This window comes from Monodelphis domestica, chromosome 3, assembly GCF_027887165.1.
Source record: "Monodelphis domestica isolate mMonDom1 chromosome 3, mMonDom1.pri, whole genome shotgun sequence".
NCBI classification, from domain to species: domain Eukaryota; kingdom Metazoa; phylum Chordata; class Mammalia; order Didelphimorphia; family Didelphidae; genus Monodelphis; species Monodelphis domestica.
In genome coordinates, this window is record NC_077229.1 from 91,701,505 (window position 1) to 91,718,703 (window position 17,199).

The 17,199-nt window shown below is 45.6% G+C and overlaps 3 protein-coding genes across 4 annotated transcripts in view; 1 reads left to right on the plus strand and 2 right to left on the minus strand.

Annotated features, from left to right (window-relative positions):
* Positions 1–1,894: 1,894 nt before the first annotated feature.
* Positions 1,895–8,255, minus strand: MICOS13 (mitochondrial contact site and cristae organizing system subunit 13). The gene is made up of 4 exons (XM_007488951.3): positions 8,130–8,255; positions 6,197–6,371; positions 5,647–5,698; positions 1,895–2,149 (listed from the first exon to the last, which is right to left on the minus strand). Exons 1-4 carry the CDS (start codon positions 8,156–8,158, stop codon positions 2,055–2,057), a joined length of 351 nt encoding a protein of 116 aa, XP_007489013.1. The 5' UTR covers positions 8,159–8,255; the 3' UTR covers positions 1,895–2,054.
* A 289-nt stretch (positions 8,256–8,544) lies between these two features.
* On the plus strand, positions 8,545–12,186 carry RPL36 (ribosomal protein L36). Its single transcript, XM_001365808.4, has 4 exons — positions 8,545–9,871; positions 10,050–10,152; positions 11,831–11,965; positions 12,045–12,186. Exons 2-4 carry the CDS (start codon positions 10,060–10,062, stop codon positions 12,132–12,134), a joined length of 318 nt encoding a protein of 105 aa, XP_001365845.1. The 5' UTR covers positions 8,545–9,871; positions 10,050–10,059; the 3' UTR covers positions 12,135–12,186.
* A 927-nt stretch (positions 12,187–13,113) lies between these two features.
* The window catches only part of LONP1 (lon peptidase 1, mitochondrial), a 32,779-nt gene continuing 28,693 nt past the window's right edge, over positions 13,114–17,199 (minus strand). For both annotated transcript variants that reach the window (XM_001376032.4, XM_016432105.2), the window contains 5 exons: positions 15,569–15,709; positions 15,109–15,274; positions 14,401–14,609; positions 14,109–14,273; positions 13,114–13,513 (listed from right to left, as the gene is read on the minus strand). In XM_001376032.4, the coding sequence (XP_001376069.1) occupies positions 13,337–13,513; positions 14,109–14,273; positions 14,401–14,609; positions 15,109–15,274; positions 15,569–15,709 (858 nt within the window). In that variant the 3' untranslated portion in view covers positions 13,114–13,336. The remainder of the gene's footprint in view (positions 13,514–14,108; positions 14,274–14,400; positions 14,610–15,108; positions 15,275–15,568; positions 15,710–17,199) is intronic.

Sequence of the window (17,199 nt, forward strand, 5' to 3'; positions counted from 1 at the left end):
TTCTCAACCCCTTTCTAGGCTCTGAGCTCCAAGAGGACAAGAGTTGTATGGCAGGTATTAAAATGGGAGACAGTAAAACTCAAGAGGGTCTGAACCAGATTAAAATGTAACTAGGAAATAGTGACCAAAATAAGTAAGTACAACATAAGTAATATTAATTTTAAGGTTTGCTAAGTCAATAGGGAGCCTACATGGGTCTTTTTCTACTTGAGTTTGACCTCACTGCTGTGTCACAGCGCCGCTTACTGGAGGGTCCTGTCAGGAGGGACTGAGGTTTGAATCCCAGCTGTGACACTCATTAGCGATGTGTATCTATGAACCTATTTCCTGACAATAAACAAGGAATACGCTTCATGCAGTCATAGGGATCGCACTTGATAATTGAATTCAAGGAGCACTTTATGTAATACATTCAAATGTTAAGGCTTTCAGAGCTTTAAATACTCACTCTAAAGATGCTCACAACAGCCCTGAGGGCTGTCACATAACATACATAATTCTCCCCATTTCCTAGGGGAGCAAACAGCTCAGATGACTAGCCCAGGGTCAAGTGCCCGAGGTGAGCTTTGCCACCAGTCCAGCAGTCTATTCCCTACACTGAACAGCTGGAGCACAGAACGGGGGCTGAGCGCTCTCATCTCACCTTTTATCTATCACTCCCGCGTGCAGGGCTCTGCACACTGGAGGTGTTTGAACGCACGGATATCCTAGGATCAATGTTGGAACAATGACTCCTTCAGTGCAGACACCCATCGTCCCATTACCTTGCTAGGGCTGTGGTGCCTCCCTCGGGGGTTAGTCAATCCCCAAGGCTGACACGCTCCACTACTTTCCTCTTTGAAACCTGTTTGTTCTCTGATATTTTATGGAGAAAACACACATTCACTCCCACAGCTGTGACCAGAGATGGCAGTAGAGAGAAAGCCCCTGCCTCCCTTTACCTCCTTTGAGGACAACTAGAAGGTCCTCCTTTCTCCCCTCCCTTCCCCCCAAGCTGCTTATTACCTGGGGTAAGAAACACACCCCATCAGGCAGGCAGCTGCTGTATGGCACATTCCGTCGAGGAGCCTCAGAGGGAGTGTTTGGTCTCACGTAAGCTCCAGAATGCTGGACACATTCCTCACCTGGAGTAAACTTGGTCAGGACACCCAGCAGTCGGGCTGACAAACCCTCCAATCCACGTTAAAAATCAGGAAAGGAGGCATTTCTCTAATTTGTGACCCAGGGGAGGGGCCAAGCCAGTGAAGCACACCTATTGCCCAGTGATGGCGTAATGCTGGATGGTCCAACGGTTCATCTCTCTCAGGCACTGCAGAGGTACAGCGAGCCTGGCCTGGTATCGTCAAAGATCTCAAACAGCTACAAATCATGGAACGCCTCCATCTTAGAAGAACCATGGCTTTGGAAGGCTGGTGGAGGAAAGCACAGGACTCGGAAGGGCCTAGCACAACATCTGGCCTGGAAAACCTAGAGAATGATGGCTGGGCTGAGAAAGGGCAGAAGATAAAAGGAAATGGGAGTGTCATGGGAGCAGGTGGACTGTCCAGGTCCTGTGCTGCTATCACTAGAACACTGAGCCCCAGAGGAAGGTCTCTAGCAACCTGGGGGGCTTTCCAGAGGTCTCACAGAGGAGCTTCCCTGGGAAATGCTCCTACTGAGGAGCTAGGCAGCTTCCACTAAAGGGTTCAGATGAAAAGGTTTAGGTGCAGCCCCTACCTCTGGACCCTAATTCATCCAAGAAGGAAGGAAGCCGGTCTGCTCAAGTTCCTCCAAGGTGGGAACCCGGGGAGAGAGACACGTGTAGGTACAAAAGGAAGAAAAAAAACGTCTGCTTTCGGAGGTTCTATAAGCCCCCCAGCCCAACCATCAGGGACCTCACCAGCCACACACAGGGTGAGGGAATAGTTCTAAAGTCCTTTATTTCGGCAGAGCCTGGTCACAAGCTGCCCTCAAGAGGGCAGATGTCACTCCACAGCTTCAGGGTCCAGAAAGGGAAGCCCCTTTCACCATCATTACCCTGCCAACGTGCCTGGTGGGAGGGCGGGGTTGAAACGTCACTTCATGCCCTTCAGGTAGTTCCAGCCCTCATTACTATACTTCTGGATTGCTGAGGGAGCGGCAGACAGTGAAGACATCAAGCTGTTGATGCCTGTAGAAGAGGCAGCATATGGTTAGCTTGCAATTTGGGAAGAGGTGGGGGTGTCCCAAAGATCCCACTGAAATCCAGCCTAGCCCATGGTAAGGAGGTCAGAAAGCGCCCACACCAGTGTCATCCAGTGGGTTCCCAGCAATTCTGCCTCTGCCTGAGAGGCATCCTGGGAAAGCAGGGTTCCGGGTTCTAGAAGTTCAGAAAGTGCCCTGAGCCCACCCCCAACTCCCATCCCCAGCTCCACTTAATAGCGTGTCTGAGACTTCCCTGAGAATCTCTGCATGTTCGCCTCAGAACACTACTGGTTTAAAGGCAGAGCCATTGAGCCAGGACCTTAGGGATCATCCGATTATATTTCTTGATTTGACACCAGAGAAAACTGAGCCCAGAAAAGGGGAAAGCCTACAGGTACTCTTCAGTCAGTGGTGGAGCCGGGACAGGTATCTCTTCAGCCTAGAATGGGCCCTCCCTTAATCCTAGCATGGTGGCATTTGGGGAAGCAGGCCATGTTCCCACCACCCCACAGCAGAGGCAGTGAGTGAGTGCCATATGCAGAGTGCAGGGCTAAGAGTCCATTTCCATCATTTTGCCATTAGCTACATAATGCTTCCTTCTCTCTGCCTTAATTTCTTCATCTGTAAAATGGGAATCTTTGTCCTGGCTGACTCTGAAGGCCCCACAGAAATGAGAGTTGTTATTCTTTCCCAAACCCATAGCTCTGATAGCTCCATTTCTTCCAGGCTTTCCAGGGTGGAGTTAAGCACAGGGCGCAGGGCCTCAGGGGTGTCCTCAGCTCCTGTCTCCACCTTTTGGGCTCCCTCTGGTCCCTGTTCTCTGGGCCTCTGTCTATTGCCTGGCTGCTCTCAAGTGCTCTTTGCTTAGTGACCCCAAGGCTCTTCAAAGTGACTGAATCAGAGGCACTGGTAAGTTCTCTGGATGTCACCCAGTCCCATCCCCCCATTTTAGAGATCACTAAACTGAAGCTTAGAGAGGTGAAGTGATGTGTCTAAAGTCACACTGATGCCAAGTCCTAGAGCGGAGTTTCAAACCCAGATCTGTAGACTCCAAATCATCACTAATTCAACCTTCCTGGCTAGGACAGAAGGATTTTGATCAATCAACAAGCATTCCCAATGTCCCTCATCTGAAGTTCTAACACTACCCTGAGTGGACCATCTGTTTTCACTGGTCCTTATCCCTGTCCCCTCTCCTCATCCCAATTGAAAAGCCATAGAACAGTTCACATCACCACAATCCTTAAAATCTGATTAAATGTCTTTCTTTTTTTAACCCGTACCTGCTATCTTGGAGTTAATACTCTGTGATGGTTGCAAGGCAGAGGAGCAGTAAGAGCTAGGCAATGGGGTGACTTGCATAGGGTCATAGTTAGGAGGTGTCTGAGGCAAGATTTGAACTCAGAACTTCCTGCCTCTAGGCCTGACTCTCAATCCATTCAATCATCTCTCCCTCTGCCCCACAAAGTACCTTTCTTAGAAATAGCAACTCTGTGATACAAGAATTACAAGTAATATTGTCCCCATCTTACTGATGTAAATTAAGGCTCAGAGAAGGGAAATGAGGCCTAGGGTTACATGTCTCATATATAAATGATGGATCTATGATTCAAACCCTAAGCCTCTTGACTCCCCAGACTAGCCCTCTACCTCTTCCTCCAAATTAAGCAGGTTTTGCAACAGGTTTTTTGGTCCCCTAATTTCTCAACCAGCTGAGCCCTTGGCCTCTCCTGTCTAACAAGTGATACTATAAAACTTCAATAATTCAAATCCATTGCAAATGAGGCAAGCCTGGCATTTGTCTTCATACTAGTGATAAAGGCTGTTTGAATTAATTAGGACAAGACAGTAGAAGAATGTTCAAACTACCTTTTCCACTTTAGATATTCCAATTACACAAAATAATGGCTGTTAATTATAAATTATCCTTGCACATTTATTAAAGCAGGTACACTTTAAACTTCCTTACCAAGCAATATTTGATGAGACCAATTGGAATTGCTGTTTGGGAATTAGAGAATGGCAGACCTTCAGAGGTAGAAGGAACATTGGACCACATTCAGTTCAATCCATACTTGGGCAGGAATTCCCTCTAGGAATTCCCAGCAAGATCACCCAGACTTTGCTTGAAGACTTCCAAAGATGAGAAGGGAGCTCGTTAGCCCTAGATGCAGCCCATCTTACTCTGAGACAACTGTAAATGTTACTAAGTTTTTCCTTATGCTGAGCCAAAGTCTGCCTTTGTAATCTGCTTTCATTACTTCTAGGTCTGTTCTGGAGGGTCAAGCAGTGTTTAAGCCCCTTTACCCACAATGACCTGCCAAATGTTTAAAGACAATTATCTGCCCCTCTGTGCCCTGTTGTTCCCCGCCATGTAGCCCCAAATTTTCTCTTTTTTAGGCTTGATATGTCCACTTCCTTCAACTGATTTTCCTAGGCAGCAAAACTAAATTGTTTCAAAACATTCCATAATTCAGAGCGCTCTTCTCCCTGACTCTGACTTAGCATGAATCAGTGAGGCCACCATAGTACTAGATATAGGTCTTTATTTGCTTTGGTTCCCTGTTGCCTCTAAAATAAATATAAACTCCTCAGTATGACATGTAAAGTCTTTTACAATTAGCTTCCAACTTTTCTTTCCAGACTTACTATTAATGATCTTCCTCTTCACATACTTGACAGTTTAGGCAAACTGACTTTCTTGTTGTTCCTCAAACCCAGTATTCCATCTCTCACCACTGTGCCTTTGCCCAAGCTGTCCTCCACACCTAAACTGTAGTCCTTCCCCTCCACCTCTTCCAAGCTTAGCTTGGGAATCAGCTCCTAAGGCTTTTCCCAATTCCTCTTTTCCCTTCCCCAATGACCTAGCACTGACTTAAATACATTTATCTATGTGTGCTCTTTCCCCAATGTAGGGGTAGGGTCTGTTTCATTCTGTACTTGTATTCCCTGTCCTAGCACATAGTTGGCACCTGATAAATGGTTCTGGACTGACTCCATCTGCCCAAGGTCGACTCCATAACCAATCCTGCAAAATTTCACAGCCGCAATGACCTTCCCGACCTAAAGCCTGCTTTATAGTATAGAGCATTCCAAGTTACTAGCTGGGGATCGACCACCACCAAGTCACCCAGCCAAATAGCTAGCATTTGCCAGTGACAGATGAGAACTTTGAATAAGTCCCTTCCCTTCTCCAGGCCTCCAGAGAATGGAATAGCATTGGGGCTGAATGATCCCAGAAGTCCCTTCTGGCCCTGACATTCCACAATGCCAGTGCTTGCAGAGTGGCTCCAAAAGACCTCATTCTATGGGAGGAGCTGACCCCCAGGGCTGGTCATCTGTCCCTCTGCCCTCTGATCCTGCCAATGCAGGGAGAACATGGAGTGGAGGGCCCCTGCCAGGGGAACTGCTGAAGGAAGGGGGCAGGGGCCTGAACAGAGGTATTCTTCCTCAGCAGAAGGACCTTGTTAAGTAGTGTCCTACCTGAGTTCCAGCTGTCTCGGAGGGAAATGTTGATATGTGGAACGGATGGAATCTGAGAAAAGAGGAAAAGCATCAGGATGAAGGAATAAAGAGTCATGTGCTCCAATACCAGATGTCTACCTTCCTGCTCATTGCAAGCATGAAGGCCCTGCTCTACCCAGGTGCCCTTCAGGATGCAAGGTACCATTTCCAGGAAATGGCTCAAAGTCAGAGGCTTGGTCTGAGCAGGGTCTAGGACATAATCTGACAGCCAAAATGAACCTGAAACCTGGCTACAGCAGAACCCGGGTCACAAACTGAATGCCTTCAATCAAAATGACTTAAAGAAGGTCAACCAGCCTACCTCACCCTGCCTGGTCTTGTCTCCTCAGAGAAAGCATCTCTCTGACCAGAAAGGTTGAGAAGGCTATTATTACTCTGTCCCAGGAAAGGCAGACACTTTCCCTTTTCCTAAGAACTTTTCTTCTCCTTACTTGGGTCCATGAAGTTCTGAACCAATCTGTACTCCCTAAGCCCCACGGCCCTCCCACCCCCAGGCCCCTCATGGTACCTCTATATGGATGCCTGTCTGCTTCGAAAACAAGGCTGAGTAACGGTTTAAGGCTTCTGGGACTGACTCCTGAGCCCTCCGTAAGGCAGCTTGACCCTGGGAACTTGACCCCAGCAGCCCTAGATCATAAACGAGGTATACAGATCCACCCGCTATGCCAGTCTTTACCAAAAACCTGTGGGGAGAAAAGCAGCAGCTTGGTGTGGTGCAAAAAACTTTGAGAATACCTAGATTCTAATATTAATTTGACCACTGATTACTTTTTTTTTTTTAAATAAAAAACTCGTACCTTCTCTCTTAGAATCAATACTGTATATTGGTTCCAAGGCATTAGAACAGTAAGGGCTAGGTAATGGAGGTTAAATGACTTGCCCAGGGTCACAGAGCTAGGAATTATCTGAGGTCAAATTTGAACCCAGGACCTCCAGTCTCCAGGCTTGACTGTATCCAGTGAGCTATCCAACTGCTCACTGAGCACTGATTATCCTCAAAGCTGAGACAAATCTCTTCATCTGTGCCTCAATTTCCACATTTGAAGGAAAAAAATTGGGGATTGGGTTAGAGCTTCCAGTTCATTTTCATTAGCCTGAAAACCACCCCTTCTCCATTGTTGGTTGAATCCTAGTCTTCCCTTTAAGATCTGCCTGGGTTGCCATCTCCAATGTTCCCCTCTCCTTCTTCCATTCTTCCTAGGGTCTTTTCTTTGCCTTTGTCACCCCCCACCCCCACATCACATGATCTGTGAGAGGTAAAGTCATAGAGAACAAGGGACTCTTGTCAACTACCATACTTCTGTCCCTGGGTGAATACACAGTCATTCAAAGCAAATGCTCATCAGTGAACTGAATTCTAAATCTTTCTTAAATGGTAGTGGCTCCTAGGATCTAGCTAGTAAATACAGAGTAGGAAAGGGATCTGGGGGGTGGGCAGGATGAGGAAAGCAACTAGTCCAATCCCCGCTTTAAGATAAAATATTAAGGGCAAAGCTCAGTGGTTCAATGGACAGAGAATAAGGCCTGAAGATGAGATGACGTGAGTTCAAATTTGACCTCAGACACTTCATAGCTGTATGACCCTGGGAGAGTCATTTAATTCCCATTGCTTAGCCCTTACCACTCTTCTACCATGAAACAAAAGCATATTCTAAAATGGAAGATGAGGGTTTAAAAAAATTTTTTTAAACATTTCCTCTTAGCTTGAATAAATGGCGCTTTGAGGATCAAAAATATTTTACACATGTTAATTCATTTGAGTCTATCATATTTTTATTATTATTCTCGTTAACATTTCGCTTATCATTATTATTGGATGTTTATTATTGTTGTAGTGGTTATTAAACCAGTTGCTGGCACCTCTCAGGACTATAAAGAGTTTGAAAATCCCCCTGCGCCCAAGATCTCATTTGCTTCACAATAGCCCTAGGAGGTAGGTAATAATAAAACGAATAAGAGCTCACATTATAATGTGATTCTATATTACATTATACAACATACAAGAATATAATGCTTGACAGCTTGCAAAGCCCTTTACAAACTTAATTCCGTCTTTTCCTCCCAACCTACCCTGGGAGGCAGGTGCTCCCAGTGCCCCCATTTTACAGATGAGAAAACTGAGGGGGAGGCCAGTTCCGTGATTGGCTCACGACCCCAAGCCGAACTGTAACTCAGATCTTCCTTTCTCCTGGTCTAGGCAACCCTGCTTTCCAGATGAGGACGCTCCTCTCAGAGAAATGAAATGACTTCTCCGGGGTTCCCCGGCCGGCAACGCTCAACTCGGCCTGGCTCGGCCTTCGCCCCTTTGGGCTTCCCCACTCCTCTTGCGTGAAGGCCGAAAAACGTCCTACCGGTCCTAGGGGGGAAATGGAAGGACATAGGCCCGCCGCCCGCCGCCCCCCGCCCTGGGGGGCGCTCGAGAAACGTGCGCGCGCGCTCACCCGAAAAAGGGCCACAGGCGGGGAGCCATGGTCACCGAGCTCCGCTGCTCTGCCACAACACAAGGACACGGAGCTCCGCCCGCCCGCCAGGTCCCGACAGCGCCCGGGACGAGAGCGCGCGCTCGGGATTCTGGGAGATGTAGTACCGGCCGCCAGGAGCCCTCGCTTTGGTGTCTGGGAGTTGTAGCCTTTCTGTTCTCTTTTCCTAGGATTAGATCGCCCGCTGTTAAGGTACCTTCGGGGGAAAGGAAAAGCTTTTGGCTGCTGTTGCTTGACTGTAAGCCAAGCGGAAAGTAGAGCGCTGCACTTAGAGTCCACAAATTCTGAATACAGATTTGGCCTCCAAATTTTTATTAACCATGTGACCTTAATTAAGCTATGCTTGTCTCAATGTCCACATCTGGAAAATAGGAATGATGATAATAGCACCAAAGTCTCTGAGTTATTATTTGTAAAGCACTCTGTAAAATGCTAGCTTTCATTGTGTATTATTACCATAAAGGATACTGGGATTAATGATTCTAGCGAGTATTTATGTAGCACTTTAAAGACTGCAAACTTTTACATATTGCCACATTTCATCTTCTCAAGTTGAATTTGTTCAGTCATTTTCAGTCAGTCATGTCTGACTCTGTGATCCCTTTTGGAGTTTTCTTGGCAAAGATACTGGAATGATCCACCATTTTCTTCTCCAGATCATTTTACAGATAGGAAGCAGAAACAAGCAAGGTGAAGTGACTTGCCCCAGGTCACACAGCTAGTAAGTGTCTGAAGCTCAGTTTAACTCAGAGCCTCCACTCGGGAAGGCACTGGAAATTGAGGATCAGGAAAGGCTTCCGGCAGACGGTAGTCCTTGATCCACCTCTGGAAGGAAGGGAGGGATCCTACGAGGCTTATGCACATTTCTAGAAACTGCAATGATTGGAAGTGCAAAAGGTCAACAGTTATTTTAGAATGCCTAAGTATGTAGTGGTTAAACAAGATGTAAGTCTTCTTTAGTAAATAAAGTTCACAAAACACAATTTTGAGGCAGAAATGTACTCAACACAACAGGGAAACTAGCAGAGATTGGGAGAAGAATATTTTCAAGCAAAACTAACTTCCTGATTCTAAAAGGGCGATTCAAAGGGGGGAGGAGGGGGGAGAGAGAGAAAAGACCTAGCATCATTTGGGGAATGGATAACCAAATTATGGTTCATCAATATAACAATATTATTATTGCACATTAAGAGATTATTTCATAGATCCCTGAGAAGCCCACTGTGAAATGATGCTATGAAGTGAGCAGAATCAGGAAACTAGTCTATACATAAAGGACAATAACCTTGTGAAGAAAAACCACTTTGAAGAATTTAAGAACCATTATGATTTAATCATGTCTCCAGAGTCCCTTTGACGAAGCCTGTTAGCCATTTCCGGACAGAAGTAAAGATCTCATGATGTTTGTTGAATTGAACTGATCATGCCAAATTCAAGTCGTCTCTAGTTAAGCCCTTAAACCCCTTTCCAGCACTGTGTGCATACGCAGGGTAGAAAGGCAAAATGAATTTTGGCAATCACGATTCTGATAAGCTCCAGTAGGGGGCAGTCACTGGATGGGCTAGAGCACCCGCCGAGTAAGGAGAGACATTCTAGCCTTCCTCACTCGTTGCCTCGGGAAGACCCGGAAGTGGAGGCTACATATCCCGGGGTTCAACGCTGCTTCCTTCCTTCTGTTGTGACTGCCATTGGTGCTACTTTCGGTGAGTCGTAGACCCTCTCGGGGAATCCGGCGGCATCCGCGGCCCAGACGGCGTCTTCCTTTCTTGGAGGCGGCCTGAAGGGAGGGTGGGGGATATTGGGGTTTCGGGTCTCGGGAAGCGGGTGGGTGTACAGTCGACCGGCTGGAGCTCGATCCACTTAGTTTTTGTCCCTCCGCAGCGCCGCAGTCATGGCCATCCGCTATCCCATGGCCGTGGGCCTTAATAAGGGCCACAAAGTTACCAAGAACGTTTCGAAGCCGCGACACTGCCGCCGCCGTGGGGTGAGTCGAAAGCCGAGTCCGGCACGAAGGGGCAGTGGGGATGTGGGGCGCGGTGGCGGGACTCCGGGCTGTGCACACGCGCAGGGGCGGCCCACGGCAGGGAGGGCCCGCGTTTGCCGGGGGCACGTGGCCTTGTGGAACCGGCAGGGCCCTTTCAGAAGCCTCGTGTGGCGAGTCTGGGCAGGGCCTGGTGAGGCAGGCTTCGCCCAGCCTGGGACGTCCCCGGCCTCCCGCTGAGACGTAAGGATCATAGTTTGGCTCTGGAGCTGTAAGGGAGGAGGGACCAGGGAGCCTCCGAGACACCTAATCCGATCCCCATTTTACAAATGACCTAGCCCTCACGGCATAACCTGGGGAGTTAAACAGTAATTTCTCCCACGTCTGCCATATATAGGCTAACGGGTTCAGTAAAAGAACTTCCTAGACCAGGTCTAGAACCTGTTGGTAATTTTCTAGGCCTTTCTGATTGATTCAGAATACCTTCTTCATAAGAAGCCTGTGAAGTAAAGGCTCTAAGGTTAAGCGTGTTGCCCAGGATCACATGCAAATTCAGCCAGGTATTCAAAGTCCCTGTGATCACCAGGCCACCCTGTGCTCAACCTTGCAGGATGAGTCTGTTGAGGTTAATTGCCTGGTGTTCTATTTCAATTTAACAGACAGATACTCTGTTAATCACTGGGTTAGACAGAGGATATAAAGACAAAAAATGAAGCTACTGGGCCCTCAAGAAGCTTGTTTTATTGGGGATGGGGGACAACAACATGAATGTGTAAACCAATTGTGTGTGGCATGGGGGGAGTGAAGCACTAACAATAAGAAATGTCTCAAGATGTGCTAGTAAAGAAACTAGCTAGTCTCAGTTCTCTTAAAAGGGCCAGAGCGGAACATGGGGTACTTAAGTAACAGGAATTAGGCCAGTTAGACCAGAACATTGAATTTGGGAAAGAACTGATCAGTTTGAAAGGTTAGGAGGGAGCCAGATAGTAATTGATTTAAAGTGTGTGTGGTGGTGGTGGTGTGTGGGGGGGTTAGAGGAACAGGAGATACATCTGTGCATTCATTAACATGGGAGCTGTGTGGAAAATGGAGAGGGGAGACTGATAAGTCTATTGCATTAATTCAAACAAAAGATGATGAGGGTCTAAACTAGGGTTATGATTGTGAGAGAAAAAGGACAAATGATAGAAGTGTAGAATTGACAATTAGCCACTGATCAGATACAAGCTCAAGAAAAACTGCCTAGGTGATTTGTAGGTTGTAAAATCAGTGGTGAAAGGAGGAGGTGTGGATTTCATATTGGTGTGGGGCAGTGATTGATCTTCCAAGGGTAGTAGTAGCTGACCATAGTGTAAGAAGCAGTTTGGCATAAGAAAAAACGAATTTTGGGTCAGTATATAATTTCAGTCCTAAATTGTTTGGTTATAATACATCAATAAAATAGGGATTATGGGATCTAGAACTGGGACTTTCTAATCATAAATTAGTTATTTAGGTAAATATGTGAACTAGGTCTAAATAAGCATTTATTACCTTGAAAACAATGACCTCTTTGTAAGTACTTAAGTCCTAAGATGCCAATGAAAGTTCTGAAATAACTACACTTAGGAAAGGCTAGGAATATCTTTTCCATCTGGAGGTAGTACTTTTGGGGCCTGATCAGACACTTGTCTTTAAACAGCGCTTGACCAAGCACACCAAGTTTGTGAGAGATATGATCCGTGAGGTATGTGGATTTGCTCCTTATGAGAGACGGGCCATGGAATTGTTAAAGGTCTCCAAGGATAAGCGAGCTCTTAAGTTCATCAAAAAAAGGGTAAGTTGGTGTGAATTGTTAAGTGGGGAGGGTGGTGGTATGCAAAACTTCCCCCCTCTGATAGATTTTCTTTCTGTAGGTAGGAACTCACATCCGGGCCAAGAGGAAGAGAGAGGAGCTCAGCAATGTCCTAGCTGCCATGAGGAAGGCTGCTGCCAAGAAGGACTAAACTGGACCCTGCTTCCCTTACCCACCTACCCAATAAAGATTTGACAAATAGATTTATCTGGGCCTGATCTATTCTGAGAGTGAACAAACTTTGTCAGGCATTGTTAAAATAGCTTTGGGGAGGCAAGAAACTTAGAAGTAGCACTGCCCTTAGCACAGTGTGGGTGGTAAGGCATAGAGATATAGGCTTGGCCCCCAAGTCAGGTTCAAATTCTGTTTTTGACAGGGCTTGGATTGAATTAAGCTTTAGTGAATAGGTAAAAAGGAAAGACAAGATTAGAAGCACAAAACTATGGGAGAGGGGGTTTAAGGTCAATCTCTTGTTGGACAAGAGCTTCAAGTTAGGGTCCAAAATAAGCATTTATTAACTATACACTGTATTGCAGGCTAAGTACATTGGTAAATACGACAGATAACAAACTCCCAGAAAAAAAAAAGTTAAGGCTATGATTATGTAATAGGGCCCTGCACTCCATTAATTTAGGTTGCCCTCCAGGAATTTTTGATGAGCCCTAGCATCTTAGAAAACTGGTACTGTATTAAGAAAAAGGTTGTTACAATGATTTTCTTGGGGACCAATATAGACATAAGACACATTCTTGATTTCACCAATCAGGGTAACTGAATCCAGTGCTCTTTGCTCTAGAAGACATCTGGGCTTCAAACCCACAGCTAATTAGTTGCTCTTTCCACCATATGCATAGTCTAATATATAGACACCAGTCCCTGATCAAGACAATGTCAAGGCACATTGGTTCAGATAACTCAAGCAGCAATCTCTCATTCTGAAAGATTTGGTAACTATTCAAATCATTTAGAATTTGTATTGATCCCTTCAATTTGTAGAGAGAAAATAAAAAGGTTTTCCTCTTGTGAAATCATTATTTCATGTTTTCATGGCCAACCATGGAAAGATTGATGGGCAGTGGGGTGGCATAGTGGATTAAAAAAGAAAATGAAAACAGATCGTCAGACACCAGTGGAAAAGTGTGTTTTTTTTTTAATCATAATTAAATACATTTTCAAGCATAATAGGACTTCTCTAAGTTGTCTCTATATACGTATCAAACCATCATCAATGGATTTTCTTCAGCTGCCTAGCAGCATTACGGATCCTTGAAGTTTTTGTCCAAGTTCTCTACCCCCACACCACCAACCTTTGGAATTTGGCTGAAGCCCCCTGACCCCAGAGCCTCTGAAAGTTCATCTTTCCACCGTTTCCTCCACAATTTGCTCCTGGGGAAAGACTATGTCAAAGATCTCATTGTAGTGCTCCACAAAGTGCACTTCTAGCCCTTCAGTGATGAAGGTTGCAAGGTCATAATAGTCCTTCTTGTTCTCTGCAGGGAGGATGACACAGGTGACTCCTGCTCTTTTGGCCTACAGGGTAATGAACAAAATCCGGAGTAAGTCTGGCATGATGGTACTTGGAAGAACCCTCCCTGGCCAGCTCAGGAAGGCATTTGTGTTGGGTCTCCCAAATCCCCAGGAGAGGAGGCACCAGACAAGAAGAAATGAAAGTACAATGCAGAGGGCCTTGAGTCTAGACCGAAAACACTTAGTTTGTGAGCTTTTCTAGGGAGAGTAATGTCACAAACTAGGCAGAGTACTGACAGTCTTATCTAGGTGAATAAGCATTTAAGTAAGCAATGGTAGATGAAAGGATATTGGGATTCTAACTCCATCAATAACACATGGTTTTGTAAGCTTCTTTAAGGCTAGGAATTGATTCCTTGTTCCATCCAAGTGGCACTGCGTATTAGGTGCTTAATAAACGTTGAATTAGGTCAACTACTGGGGGCCTCATTGCTTTATAGGTCAAATGACCTATGCATCTTAAGGGAAATAAATGATTGCTCCCATTTTTATGGGGCTTTTAAAGCCCTTAATTCACAGTTCCCTTTTGGGAAAGGTAGTACAATTAACAGCCCTGTTTTCTGCAAGAATCAGAGAAGGGAAGTCATACAAAACTTACTGCAATGGTCTTCTCCTTAATTCCTCCCACAGGAAGGATCTTGCCAGTGAGGGATACCTCCCCAGTCATGGCCACATTCTGCCGAGCAGGTTGGTTCATGGCCAAGGAAAGCAGTGCTGTGACAATGGTACAGCCGGCACTTGGGCCGTCCTTGGGGGTTGCACCCTGTGAAGAAGAGGACAGGAGGCTGATGAGTAGGCCCCAAGTTGGGGATCCCTTCTCCCAACTGTTGGGATAAAGCAGAATTTAGGAATTTGAAGACAGGAAGAGGAAGGGGGAGGTTTATGCTTACCTCAGGCACATGAAGGTGGATGTGTGAAGTCACCAGGAAATCATTGGATGGGTCCTTATGCATTAAGAATGCCCGGGCAAATGTGTATGCAATCTTGGCACTTTCCTTCATGACATCCCCCAGCTGACCTGTCACCTCCAGGCTCCCATCTTTGTTCTCTTTATCCTTGGGACGCCGTGGTGAGGTCTCAATGAACAAAGTAGAGCCTCCTGAAGCAGAGAAAAAAACCATCTGAATGGACAGTTATGACCAGGCAGTAGACAGCAGAAGCATAGGTTACCTGGAGCTGCACTGGATTTGGTTTGGGGGCTTTTCTGGTGCAATTCAATGATATGGGGAAAACTCCCATTGAGCCACCTTCCCTCAGAATGCAGATCTGCTCAATTGGCGGCAGCACCCTGTATGTGATGATTTTATGGATGTTCCTTAACCTCAAACAATTGTGATCTCCACCTCTTTATTTCTTTACTGTCTGCTCATCTTTTAAAACCCAATTTATACCATCTCCAAGAAGCTTGCCCTAGTTCACCCCTCTTTCTTTAGACTTCATAGCACTTTCAACCTTTAATGAACATAATACATATAATCATTTGTGGCTCAGCCTCTTCAAGAATTCTACTTCTCTAGTGGCTGGCACAGTATTTTACAAACACTTGGAATGTGCTACAGGACCATTACTGATCAGCCCCACCTCTTTCCCTATCTTACCCATGGCTGTCCATGCCAGACCCATGACCACGCCTGGTGGTGTTACATTGTACATGCGCTCCACAGTGAAGATGGGCTTCCCTACAAAGTCCTGTAGGTTCTCGGGTGTTACTTCCACAGACTCCATCTCCCCGCTGACTATCTTATAGGCAGATTTTCTTAACACCTGGGAAAAGAGCAAACAAGGAGGAAGAATTGCACCAGTTAGCTTGATGCAAATAAGTTGCTGGTCTGAGAGACAATGGAGAGATCCAACCAGGTTATCCTCTGCTCAAGAAACTTCAGTTGCTAACCTTCCCTCCCATACCATAGGCTACCCACCCCCCACACAGCCTTCCTTTACCTGACCACCAACAGGTATTATCCCCTGGCCTAAGATTAGGAACTGTTCTGTTGTATCTGGTGGCACACAGTAAGGACTTGATCTATGCTGGCTGAATTGAACAAACTCAAGGCTCACCTTCTCCACCTGCTTCTGGAGATTTCGGACACCACTCTCCCGACAATACTGTTTGATAAGAAGGGTCAATACATCTGATGAGATTTTGGTCTTGCTTTCATCCAGACCACATAGGACTCGGGCCTGAGGAACCAGATAACGCTGAAAGGAAAAAACAAATCATAAATTCAATTTGTGTGTGTTGTGGGGATGAGAAAGTTAAGAATCTTTTTGTCTTGTACTTTCACCCCCATTTCATACAACAATAAATGCTGGAAATTTACCATCCCTTTCTACCCACTGCAAACAGGTCCTCTATTCTGTTATCTGGCCAGTGGCCATTAGTGCTGCCTTCTGGGCCCCAAGCATGCTACCTGATCATGATTCCTTCACTTATCTGAAGACAGTCTGGGGCCTAAGGAAAAAGCTTAATGCCCCACACAAGAATGAACATGAATATTTCCATAGTACTTGAAACTCTCAGTAGCTCAGGCTTCAACAGTTTTAGTTTCCTTACAACAAATGTGTTGCAGTACAAGTATTTCCATTCCACATGTGATAGATCTAATCTAACTCAGACCCTTACTATAACATCCCTGTTAAGTGGTTGGCTGAAAGACTTTCCATTAGGGTGAACTTGGTGTGACCTGAAATGTCCTACAAACCCTGCCAAGTAGCTATAAACAATCAAAAGAACATAGAAACAATAACTAGCTGATTACTATGGGACTACTTGACAGATAAGATATGAATTGCTTAGATTCACAATTATGAGAAAACTCCTCATTTAAACAATCTATGTCAGTTCAGTGATGGCAAACTTATGGCATGTGTGCCTCCTTGTCTCCAGTTCCTTACTAGAAAGGCAGAAGGACTTGGGCAGAGCTCTTCCCCTCCCTTTCTCCATTGTACCTGATGACATTTCCTCATATGGGGACAGTTTCCTCCCTTCCCTGTGTTAGGTAAAGGAGAGGGAGAACAGCACAGTCTCTAAAAGGTTCACCATCACTGAGCTAGGTAACAGAGGTCCATCCAGTGGCCTCTCTGAGGACCTAGGGTTGTCTGCCCAAGTGTGACAAAACGGTCAGATGAGATGAGACACACTGTGCATTCAGCCCACGTATGCAGGCATCACACACAGTGCTCTGCCATAGTACCGTGGTATGTTTTATTATGTAAGTTTTTTGGTACACACACATAATCAATTCTCTAGGTATGTGACCGTCTACAGTTTGATTGGATATTATCAAATCACCTAAACAACACTCTTGTTATGTTACAACAAAGAATTCCATGATCACTTACTAGGTTTCTACAACACTCTATGATAGATATGATTAATGTGAATAAAGCCATTTGTAGGTTAGTACCCCTTGACCTGCTGAGAGGATCACTGTGCTTTTGGTCAGCTTTCACTATCCATCATAATTGCTTGGAAGATGAAGAACAAAACATTCATATCTAGGTGTGAGGACTTTAGGAAGACAAATTTTGGCATTTTTCTCAATTTACAAGTTCTGTTTTTCCTGTGTTACTTTGGTGTCTAATAATACTGCTTGGCTTCCGTTCCAACAAATTCATTTGAGTGTGGTAACTGTAGGACAAGATTCATTATAGTATTTATTGTAGTGCCTTGAAGTGTATCTTGTGCT

Bases quoted from the DNA above. Each gene is read 5' to 3' on its own strand.
- RPL36 (XM_001365808.4), top strand. From the start codon at position 10,060: ATGGCCATCCGCTATCCCATGGCCGTGGGCCTTAATAAGGGCCACAAA. The intron at 10,153-11,830 runs GTGAGTCGAAAG...GTCTTTAAACAG, and splicing joins GACACTGCCGCCGCCGTGGG to CGCTTGACCAAGCACACCAA. The intron at 11,966-12,044 runs GTAAGTTGGTGT...TTCTTTCTGTAG, and splicing joins TTAAGTTCATCAAAAAAAGG to GTAGGAACTCACATCCGGGC.
- MICOS13 (XM_007488951.3), bottom strand. From the start codon at position 8,158: ATGGCTCCCCGCCTGTGGCCCTTTTTCGG. The intron at 5,699-6,196 runs GTACCATGAGGG...CTCTTTTCTCAG, and splicing joins AGACAGGCATCCATATAGAG to ATTCCATCCGTTCCACATAT. The intron at 2,150-5,646 runs GTAGGACACTAC...CCTCTTCTACAG, and splicing joins CCGAGACAGCTGGAACTCAG to GCATCAACAGCTTGATGTCT.